Below are 11,676 nucleotides of genomic sequence, written 5' to 3'. Positions count from 1 at the left end.
TGGCACAACAGTTTCAGAATAGATAAGTGAATAGCACGTAACATTGATATGCATTGAAATTTTAAACATTTAATGGCAAAACGGGGGGGCACACGCCCTACAGGATCCGCCCTTGGTCGGTGAAAGCATGTAGAGATTGCATGGAAACCGAGCCTAACCTCACCTCTTGCAAGCTGATGTCTGCAGTCCTACCACTTACAAGAAACGGAACATACTCAGCTTTCGTAGCAGGAACCGGTGTAGCAATATTAGCTGGTACTAACTGAAAGACAAGCAACAATAAATAACAGAACAAAGTATCCATGTGATATCGTAATTAAACACTTGTGGTGGACATAAACTTTGGCATACAAACTTCTTACAAGGTAGTTTTGCACTAGGGAATGCTGAACATTAACTCGCATCACTTTCTTTTCTGACTATAAAATGATGCCACCATTTAAAGAATTGTAGTCCTGTTAAAATTGCAGACAATCTGTATCTGTACAGTCTCGTGCAAACACCTTAAGGTTGTCGTCGCACGTAAATATAATCTCTGCCTAAGTAAGCCTAATTATATTTTCATGAAATTACAAATGACAAGAATTTATTTTAGATATATTATAAAACAAATGAACTGTTCTGTATTTGTGTATTTGGTATCTCTTAAGAAAACAAGGATGTACTTTAGGTGTGTTAATCGAATAACAAATGTTTTGTATTCGTGCAATGAGAAGAATATTCATAAGCTGAATCACCACCTCACTGAATGTTTAGTAAATCTTTCAACTCATGAAATACCTTTCCACTGCACTCATAAACATTCATTATTTATACACCGTATTTACTTACAGGTTTTTGACGAGGCGGTTATTCGTGGGAGGCGATTATTCGGGGGAGGCATTTATTTTTTGGGTGTAAAACATAGAGCTATTAAACAACTAGAGTGCTGACAAGATGGCGAAGCAATGCAGAGTTATGTATGTGTACCATCCAAGATGGCCGCCGTAGTAAAGCGCCACCCTCAGGCTTAGTATACATATTTTTACTATAAATAAGCCCTCTGACTGACTATTATTTCATTAATGATAATGAGTAATGGTAATAACAAATTATTAAACTATTGTATCCAAAACGAGGCCAAGTGGAGCATTTTATTCAAAAATAAAGTATCAAGGAATGAAAATTAAAATCGTGTACATTACACCCAAACACCGCAATGCTCGAGTTTCAAACATACGGGTAACTAGCTGTACTGAACTTTCTGAGTAAATTGAGGGCGCAATTGCAAACGATGGTGCTTAGCGAAATTTAATTGGTTAAATCTATGGCAGCCATCTTGGATGGTACACACACACAGTTCTGCGTATTTCGAACATCGAATACATTGCGGTTAGCGCTCTAGTATTCTTATTATATCTCTATGGTGTAAAATGAATACGTAATACAGTATACTCAAATATACACCCCTTAATTTCACTGTAAAATGTGGAATTACAATACATAATTACAGTCAAAAAGTGTTATTGCATGATCATAAAGACTTACTGATCCCAAACAGGTTTAAGAAAAATGTAATTCTACAGTAGAATATTAATACAATGTGTTGAAAATGATGTTGCTTCCATTAGTTTTGTTTAGTCATTTAAAGGGGCGTTTATTCAAGGAAAAAATAAATGCCCCGGTGCAGATATTTGAGGGAAGCGTTTATTTCAAATGTTTACTTGAGGGGAGCGTTTATTCAAAGCGGAGTGCTTATTCAAATAAATACGGTAATATTAATTTGTCGCCATAAATTCTCAGCTTACCACATATTCTGCGAAAGCCCCATTAGACATGTAGGCTACTCCTTGCCCATGTTCAAACTTCTGGACATCACTGCCGACATCAACAACTTCACCAACACCCTAAAAGAAGACAGTTTCAAAATTAATGCACTTACTTAAACAATACAAACTCAGAATTATTATTACGAGTCAGTCGAAGAGGTGTAATTGGTAGGCAATTGTAGTGCTAAGATTTATAATCTAATTTCTTTTTAATGTGCAAAATACAACATAAATTTTAGCATACTGAACCAGAAAAAACAAAAGTTAATGCGTTGCCCTGTAACAAGTGTAATATGTGCACCCACAACACCATATCAAAGAGTATATTAAAGCAAGTGGTCTGATTGCTCTGATTTTTTAATGGAATGAAAACAAAAGTACCACCACGAGGGAGGGGGTGCCTCATTACAATTCGAACAGAGTTCGAAAATTGAGCATGCTTTCTATAGATGCAGCACATGTCCAATACGAACAACTTATACATTAATTTGAAGACTAGAGCACCCTATAGTTCGTGGTAGTACTATTCAAGATAGGATCCCTCTTAAAGTGCACATAATCGCATAGAGATTATTCCTGCGATCATGTGTTGCCGCACAGCCAATAGCAAAAGGCAAGTTTAGGATGTTCATGTATTAACTTGTGAGAGAGCCACTCTATAAAATGATGAAGAAAAATGAAATGAGAAAAATGATTACAAAATGTTAAAATTGCCTCGAATCCAATGTCGAATGGTGGTCTAGCCGTTGGGTCATATCTGCCTGCAGTAAAATTAATGTCAGATGCATTTATACCAACAAACCTGTTAACAAAAAAAAAATTTAATATGTTATTAAATTAATTTTGAAGAGGTTTTTCACTTTAACACTTATCATTTTTTAACAATATAATGTTTTATTAATTAATTACAACCAATTACAGGAATGGAAAAATCCAGACTATTTTTTTTTCCGTTATCAGGACAATGAAACATAAATACCATTTTAATCAATCAATCAAGCGATCAATCGACAGTTCAATCAACCAACATTAATGGAATGTTCTTACACAGAGCTTCTTTACCAAAATTTTACTATCAAGCCGACTTATTCAGTTACATATTTAGGAATCCTGAAAATGGAGGTTGATGGAGGGCCACAAAGGTGGGGTGGGGACTCAATAATTAAGTGAAGGGGAACTATGTCACAAAATAAGGTGGTTTCACTACTTCAGCATGGTTTTTGGCTTGACATTTACAATGGGGGTCTTGAAGAGGGGGAATTTACTTTCTTTTTTTTTTTTTTGGGAAGGGAAGGGGGGGGGGGGAGCGGCGTGCGCACTTCCCTAGAAACGGCACTGGACATATTATACAGTAGATGTTATACAGATTTGTAATTAATACAGTAAATCAATGAAAGTTTAGCCACTAGAGGGAGGCATATATTAATTATCCTTCCTCATGATTCAGCAGTTTGGCTTTATTTACCTATTTCTGATAAGTAAATCTCCTGGCCCTGGCTTCAACATCGGTACTGTCTGAAAGGTGACAGCTTCTTTGAAGTTTTGTGTCAACTTGGAGACGATCATCTTCCTGAATGTCCTTGGTAAAGCGGATGCCATCTTGAATTTGAATGTCTTAGGCAAATAACAATCAAGGGGACTGGCTAAATAAATTAAGGAATTATTATTATTATTGAATACTGGAAATTCAATCGCTCACTGGTTGCCTACAATAACTGGATACAGTACAATTTATGTTATTGTTTTGTTTCTTTTTTTGCTTTTTTACCTAAGTATATAGTTATAAATGTTGCAAATTTTAAGCCAAAAGACATTAATTACTCTGAACTCTATAGGGGCCTACAATGTAGAAAACCAGAAGATCCACTAATTAGTTTCAAATAAAACAAAAAGACAGCAAATCCGAAAAGAGAAAGACTTGAGATTCAACGTTTCGATTTATTTGATAATGATCAAATAGCTTGAAACGTTGAATCCCCACAATGTAACTATCTACTCTAATTAAATCGTAGTGATGATTATGATCATTATTTATACGAATTGTATGTATTATTGTTTGAAAAAATATCCCATAGCATTCTAAATGTTTAAGAAATATCTTAAAATGAGTTTTCAGTGTTTTTTATTAAACATTTGAGGATTTTTTCCTACATTTTATAGAAGTATCTGAACAATCTTATCTTCAATTGCAGGAAATGGTTTTACCTCTTTCATAATATATTTTTTGTACAATCATATTTATTGTCATAACTTTATTGTAGCTTTATCAAAATTTATTTAACTGTTATTTTATTTATATTGTTCATTTTTTTAGCTTCCAATTTGTAATTTTACCTCTGCATATTTTTGTATTGAACACGTTGTTTTTGTCCAGTTTTCATTGTTTTTAATTAATTTTTAGCATGCCTTTTCCCAAATAGCTGCTTGATTGAGCATTTTATTTTAATTGCTATTTATTGTAATTCAGTTTTAGCAATAAAAAAATACTTGAATAGGACTAGGGCTACTTACTTCAATTTGAAACCAAATTTTCATATTAATAAGTTGCCTACACATCCAAAACCAGGCAACTGTTTCATACTGGTGGTAGACTGTGTGAGTAAACTGTATGTAGGCTTAGTTAGGGCCTAAACCAGTCTTAAATCATTGGGTGATTTTTAAAATATTCATCCAATCAGGAGCACTACACTACACTAGGCCTCAGCCTAGTAATAGTATACCATACGAACCGAAAACAGATGAGAGCTGCTGCAGCCTTCCCAGTCACGCCTTCAACGCAAATGACTGATGACAGAAATGAAAGTGTTTACGGCCTAGGCCGTATTCCACTTCTAGGTTTGGCAGGCCACGAGGCGAATTTGCGCTTCTTCATAAAATAAATCTTACTCCTACCTAGGCCTAGCCTAGCCTAGGCTAGTAGTAGTCGGCCTAGGCCTATATGGGCCTACCTACTCGTTCGTAAATCGTAGTAGGCCTAGTAGTGAAATTTGGCTTCAAATATTCTTTAAACATTACCGTTATACCTAGATGTGGCTAGATGTAAACTTATCGCTTTGAAAATTTGGAATATGAAAAATCTATGCAACACGACGATTTTAACCTACCTTCCTACTCATCAAATCTACCTTGCGCAAACAAGGTCACCTATTTTACGGTTTTGCTAGGGTCCAAAATCCGATCAGAGCTCTGCTCACCAGTGCGTGACGTGCTGGCTCGCCTGGGGAATGGAAGAATACTTAGTATTTTAGTACGCGCTGTCATTCGTTGAAAAAAACAGTGGCGAATTTGGGTAGGGGTACCACTCTATCTAAAGTTTTCAAAATAAAAAAATTAAAAAAACAAACGTGTTATTGTATTCTAATGCCTGAGAGTGCTATACGTCAGATCACCTCTCTGAAATTTTCACGGAACATTTCGCTTTAAAAAGAAATGCGATATAATCACTGTTAATTACATGGCTGGCGGAACTTTTTGGCAAAAAATATATAATGTCTGTAGATTTTTGTATGATCGGAAATGCAAGAAAAGAAGGAGGAGAAGGATGGGAAAGAGAATGTTTATCCAGTACCCGACCGAGTTACATTTTCTCGCAATTTACATTGGCGGATATGAGAGAGGGGGGTCATGGGTCTTGACCCCTCCCTAATTGGGCAACAAAAAAAAGGGGGAAAAGAAAAAGAATTCTAGACCTACCTTTTCGGGACCCGGGAGCTGATTTTTTTTTTTTTTTTTCTTTTGTTAAATTAAGAAAATTAGAATTTTGAACAACATAAAAGTCATTAAAACACACTTCAAATGTCATTTCCCGCCATCTAGGAATCAAAATTTTCAAGGGGGAGAACCCCTGACCACCCTTTCTTTTTGGGATTTATCGATTCATGGCAAAAAGAATACGCATGCAGCTACTCATTTGTTTATGTGTGAATACACACATAAAATAAAAAATGAGAAAAATTTACCTGACTGTTTTCAAGAGGGGAAAACCTTGAATTTTGAAGAACTTAAAATACATTTCAGAAGTCAGGAAAGCTCATTTCCCGCCATCTATAAATCGAAATTTTCCCGGGGAACACGAACCTTTTCTTTGGAGTTCATTGATTAATTGAATATTTTCAAGAGGGGGAGGGGGGCACCTTGAATTTTGAAGAAAAAGTCATTAAAAGACACCTAAGAAGTCGGGAAAGCTCATTTCCCGCCACCTAGGAATCAAAATTTTCCCGTGGAAGAACCACAGGACCCTCCCCCCCCCCTTTCTTTTTGGGATTTACCGATTCATGGAAAAAAAATACGTATGCAACTTGCTTGCAACATTTTTATACACACATAAGGCCTATTTACTGTAACAACAATGGGAAAAAAATTATTACCTTTAATTTTAAAGAACTTAAAGTCGGGAAAGCTCATTGCCCACCACTTACAAATCAACATTTTCCCGGGAAGAACTCCAACCTCCCTTTCTTTGGGTTCATTGATTCATTATAATAATTTTCAAGAGGGGAAAACCTTAAATTTTAAAGAAATTAAAAGTAATTAAAAGACACCTCAGAAGTTGGGAAAGCTCATTTCCCACCTTCTAGGAATCAAAATTTTTCAGGGGGAGAATCCCCGGACCCCCTTTTCTTTTTGGGATTTATCGATCGATTTATCGAAAAAAAATCGTATGCAACTACTCAATTTTTCGTGTAGGCCTATGTATACACACATAAGGCCTATCTACTGTAATAACAATGGGAAAAATTTACCTGACCGTTTTGAAGAAGGGAAAATTTTGAAGAACTTTTAAAGTCACTAAAAGATACTTCAGAAGTCGGGAAAGCTCATTTCCAACCATTTAGAAATCAACATTTTCCCGAGAAGAACCTGAACCTCCCTTTTCTCTTTGGGTTCACTGATTCATTATAATAATTTTAAGAGGGGAAAACCCTGAATTTTGAAGAATTTAAAGTAATCAAAAGACACCTCAGAAGTCGGGAAAACTCATTTCCCGCTTTCTAGGAATCAAAATTTTCCCGGGGGAGAACCCCCCCCCCCTCCTTTTTGGGATTCATCGATTCATGAAAAATTCGTATGCAACTACTCATTTTTTTAAAAAATTTTTATGTATGTATACACACATAAGACCTATTTACTGAATAACAATGGTAAAAAATTACCTGACCGTTTTCAAGAGGGAAAAACCTTGAATTTTGAAGAACTTAAAAGTAATTAAAAGACACCCCAGAAGTCGGGAAAGCTCATTTCCCGCCTTCTAGGAATCGAAATTTTCCCGGGGGACGACCCCCGGATCCCCCCCTTTCTTTTTTGGATTCATCGATTCATGGAAAATTCGTATGCAACTACTCATTTTTTTTTAAATGTTATGTGTGTATAGACACATAAGGCCTTTACTGTAATAACAATGGGAACAAATTACCTGACCGTTTTCAAGAGGAGAAAACCTTGAATTTTGAAAAACTTAAGACATCTCAGGAGTCGGGGAAAAGCTCATTTTCCGCCATCTAGGATGGACTCCCCTTTTCTTTGGAGCTTGTCGATTCATTGAAAAAAGAATACGATATGCAACTACTCATTTTCTAAAGGTATACACACATAACAGGCTTATTTACTGTAATGAGAAAGTTTACCTTACCGTTTTCAAGAGGGGGAAAACCTTGAATTTTGAAGAACAAAGTCATTAGACACCTAGCTCAAAAGTCGAGAAAGGTAATTTCCAGCCATCTAGAAATCTAAATTTTCCCGGGGGAGGAATGCTGACCCCACCACCTAGGTTTGATTCCCGATCTGCATGATTCATATTCCCATTCATCTTATAAGTGCCCCCACTTTCAAAAAACGTTCCGTCGGCCCTGAATTAGGCTTAAAAATAGGTACTCGAATTTGTTTTAATGAAAATATCACTCTCGGCATTCACCATCTTCATTGTCAATTCAATTCAATTCAATTCTTTATTCAATCCACTTAAAAAAATGCACATGCAGTAAAAATAAAATATGATATATTATTTAAAGATGTCCATTTTCATTGAACATGTGGATGCCAAATTGGATATGACTGACAAATCATCCTATGGGGGTGGCCAACAAATATATAAACATTAAGTACACTTTGCCTTTTATATAGCCTTTTTTTAACTCCAATGAGGAGCTCTAGAAACACTCAACTGATTGATTAATAGATCTTTTTCAGCTCTACTGCTTCTATTAGCCTAACTTTTCCCACTTATATCAAGTATCAAGTAAGTAAGTATTATACTGCCCTCATGAGGAGCTCCAGAAACACTCATCTGATTTATTCATATTGATTAATAGATCCTTTTTAGACCTACTGCCTCCATTATACTGCCCTCGTCGGAGCTTTCGAAATTACGAGAACTGGTTTGCATACTGCTTGTACACTGTGTTTTCAGTGCTTTGGAATAATGATCCCTTGCTAACATGTTTATCCTTTTCCTTCTACTTCTTGAGTAAAATTTACCCCATACCGAGAAGATAACTTTCTTTTTATAAACATCTGACAAAAACACGAAGAAAATCAAATTAAACTACAATACATTACAATTTTTAAACATTATTTATTCAAAAATTCCAAATAATCATGTTTATTACAATTCTCTCCAATCATTTTTTATTACCATGCTATATACATATTCATATACATAGTTATGTATAAAATGAATTTACTTACAACATCTCAGATGCTTTATATATATAGAATTTCTTATTCCTAAATCGGAACAACCAATCACATTTCGTTACTTTTTTTCAATCATGCAATTCATATCGATTTTGCAAAACATGCAACTACTCATACCCCACTGAGTTATAAAAAGTAATAAACATTACAAAAAAAACCAAAGTAATACTTTATCAATCTTATGTTATCTCGGTATTTTAAAGTTCATTCAGATTTTTTCAAAACAAAATGTATTAAAACTTCTGAAATATAAACAAATATTTGATTAATAAAAATTTCAGTTACATATTAGAAAAACATTTTTTTTAATGAATATGAATAATAAATGACAAGCTGGTGTGACTTCTTATTAAATAATTTAAAAAAAAAACAAATCTTTCCTTCCATTATTTTTATCTTCAAACAGGACATGTATTCTACTTGCTATAAAGCAACATTTTTTCAGCTTTAAGTCGACTGCTGGCCACAGTTGTTTGGCCTCAACACTATACCTGCATTGCTTCTCTCCATCCAATGAGTTTATTAGGTTCTTGGTAGGACAGTAAAATGGTCAGTGCATGCCAGTGGCATAAGAGGGGGTGCAAGGGATCATGCACCCCCAAAACAAAGCTTGTTCACCAGGTTTCCCCCCTCCTCCTCCCCCGATGAAAATGTTTGAAGCAAAAAAATCACTCAGGTAGTTAAAATCTCAACATATCACCTTATTTTGCGAGCTAATGCCCCTCACTTAATCGAGCCACACCACTTCACCTTTGTTCCCCTAATCAGCCCACACACCCCCCCCACCACCTCCATTTCAAAACTCGTCTTGCTAGATACGCCACTGTGCACGGCTAGTATACTCCCCCACAAACATTACTTTACAATTTTTATTATTTTAGTTGAATGTGAGCTGACTGGAAGCTTTAAAAATATGGATTTGGGGGAAAAACAAGTGGACACATACATGGATATAGAAGTATAAGGACAAGTGGAGGAATATAAAGGAAAAGAAGCAATGGGTTGAACTTGACATTTCTTTGAGCTTATAGTGACTGTAGATTGATCAAATACCTCCATATAGCACCAATTTCCACAATACTGTACACATATTTAAGATGCATTCACATTGGATCTGAACCAAAATGTGGACCGCTGCAGTGTTTCCAGAGCACTAAATGACAGCACCCCTATCCTTACACACTGATTCAGAATTGGTTTGCTAGGCCTTCAGACCCGCAAAAATGAGGACACTTTTAATGTTACATTTAAATTATTTGAGTGTATCTTCAGAACATAACATTCACCAGAATAAATCGAGACTTTTTTAATACCTTGTTTAGCGAAACCTGCCGCCCGCCAATAATGATGATTTCCAAAAAAAAATAAGTTTGTGCAACATGGTATAAAAAAACTCCCATCTAAAACTACATTTACACTAGACACGATAACAACACAACAACAACATATCATCGTTTATATTCTTCAACACTGAGTGCATTTTTATCGTGTCTTTGTTTTGTCATTATCATATCTAGTGTAAATTTAGCTTAAGCTATCATGAGCTTTAAAATGCACGTTTCAAATAAATTTGTTAGGTCAAACAAGGTGCTCCTATCGTATTTCTTACGACATGTAGTGGCTTAGCTCATGATAACAAATTGGTTTCCAAACCTTGGGGTCTGAGTTCCAATCCCTTGCTGTGCATTTTTGCATTTTATCTGCATTGCTTCCCTCTAAAGGCACTATTATTATCATTTTCATTTTCATTATTAGTACAGGTACCATTTATTAACATTATATAAAAGAGTGAGATGGAAAATTGTGAACATTGTACATGAAAAATTAGAAAATAAAAATACCATAAAAATTCATTTTTAACTTGCTCATTTTAAAGTAACATAAACATTATTAACTATTCAATATAAAATATTTCCAACATAGAAATTTGTGCATTTAAAAAAATGTTTACCCATAATTTTACAGCTAAAATATGATAGAAACACTTCCAGTCACTTTAGTATTTTTATCATTATCCAGTTCACATTTTTTTAAATTAAATTAATTCTATGCTCCAGTTAGTTTACCGTAAAATGAGCAAGGTAACTAAAAATTGTTATTTAATGATTTTTTTTGGCATTTAAGAACCACATTTTAGAACCATTTTCCATGCAACATACATACTGTAGGGTGATGTATAATACAATAATTAATATGAAGCAGATAAAGATTGTTTGTACCGTAAATATATTATCTGAAAAAATACATAATTGGTGAAAAATTGCATTGTTAGTTTTAGATATAAAATTTAATTTAGTTTGATAGTTGAAGTATATACTGTATATGGTACAACACAATTCTTTTTTCCCCCCTTAAATTCCCCTTTTAAATTAAATCTCATATTTTGTATCATTAACTCTCATTCTTATAATCATCATCGTCAAACAACATAAACATCACCTTCATTATTGTCATCCACATCATCGATGACAACATTATCATTATCATTGTTAGCATTATCATCCTCATAGTTGTCATTACTATCATCATCATTATTATAATAATCATTTATCAATATTTTTTCAATCACTTTAACATTATGAATAAGGAGGATTTGCAGTGGTTGTCTTGCATTGCATAATTCGCCTCAAGACATTTTCCATGTGTATCAAAGAATCTACCTCCTACACCCTATCATCGAAATTGGCAGCTATTCGGATTTTCATACCATTCCAACGCTGCCCTAAAATAAAAGAATGAAATGCAGAATTTAGTAATGAAATATTAATTATGATAATGATTATTTCATTTCATTTCTTTAGGCACGAGCGCCAAGGATATGCCAATAAATGAACTTTTTCAACGTGGCATATCTATTTAACAACAGGGGACATAATGGACCAGTACGCCGGAGTAACCCCCTACTCTTCTTGAAGGATGTACCAGGTTCTTTAAAGTGCACTCGATCCAAATGCGTACACTGGGCCTACGGTTTAAAGTCGTTATCCGAGAAGACTTGTTCCACCACTGGAACTATTGGCGAGTGAGGCGTTCGAACCAGCGCCGATATTATACCTGAAGGTTACGGTGCCCCTGACTTAACCGCTCGGCCAATCAACTCGCCCAATATAATGATGATGATGATAAAGGTGATCATACTGATGAAATGTTAAGATGATGATGATGATGATGATGA

General features: G+C 34.9%; 2 protein-coding genes across 4 annotated transcripts in view; both read right to left on the bottom strand.

Annotated features, from left to right (window-relative positions):
- The window catches only part of LOC117117074 (prostaglandin reductase-3-like), a 21,300-nt gene extending 16,256 nt beyond the window's left edge, over nucleotides 1-5,044 (bottom strand). Inside the window, exons 1-5 of the mRNA XM_033261263.1 lie at nucleotides 4,913-5,044; nucleotides 3,274-3,451; nucleotides 2,523-2,610; nucleotides 1,788-1,886; nucleotides 164-262 (exon numbers count right to left, since the gene is read on the bottom strand). Coding sequence (XP_033117154.1) covers nucleotides 164-262; nucleotides 1,788-1,886; nucleotides 2,523-2,610; nucleotides 3,274-3,407 — 420 coding nt within the window. The 5' untranslated portion in view covers nucleotides 3,408-3,451; nucleotides 4,913-5,044. The remainder of the gene's footprint in view (nucleotides 1-163; nucleotides 263-1,787; nucleotides 1,887-2,522; nucleotides 2,611-3,273; nucleotides 3,452-4,912) is intronic.
- A 3,515-nt stretch (nucleotides 5,045-8,559) lies between these two features.
- LOC117117060 (DENN domain-containing protein 2A-like) overlaps nucleotides 8,560-11,676 on the bottom strand; it is a 45,068-nt gene continuing 41,951 nt past the window's right edge. For all 3 annotated transcript variants that reach the window (XM_033261243.1, XM_033261245.1, XM_033261244.1), the window contains one exon: nucleotides 8,560-11,223. In XM_033261243.1, coding sequence (XP_033117134.1) covers nucleotides 11,165-11,223 — 59 coding nt within the window. In that variant the 3' untranslated portion in view covers nucleotides 8,560-11,164. The remainder of the gene's footprint in view (nucleotides 11,224-11,676) is intronic.

This window comes from Anneissia japonica, unplaced genomic scaffold (assembly GCF_011630105.1).
Source record: "Anneissia japonica isolate Jap-2015-1 unplaced genomic scaffold, ASM1163010v1 scaffold288094_len592898_cov174, whole genome shotgun sequence".
Classification (NCBI taxonomy): Eukaryota; Metazoa; Echinodermata; class Crinoidea; order Comatulida; family Comatulidae; genus Anneissia; species Anneissia japonica.
Note: the sequence above shows the minus strand (reverse complement) of the source record. Positions and strands in the feature narration are given on the sequence as shown.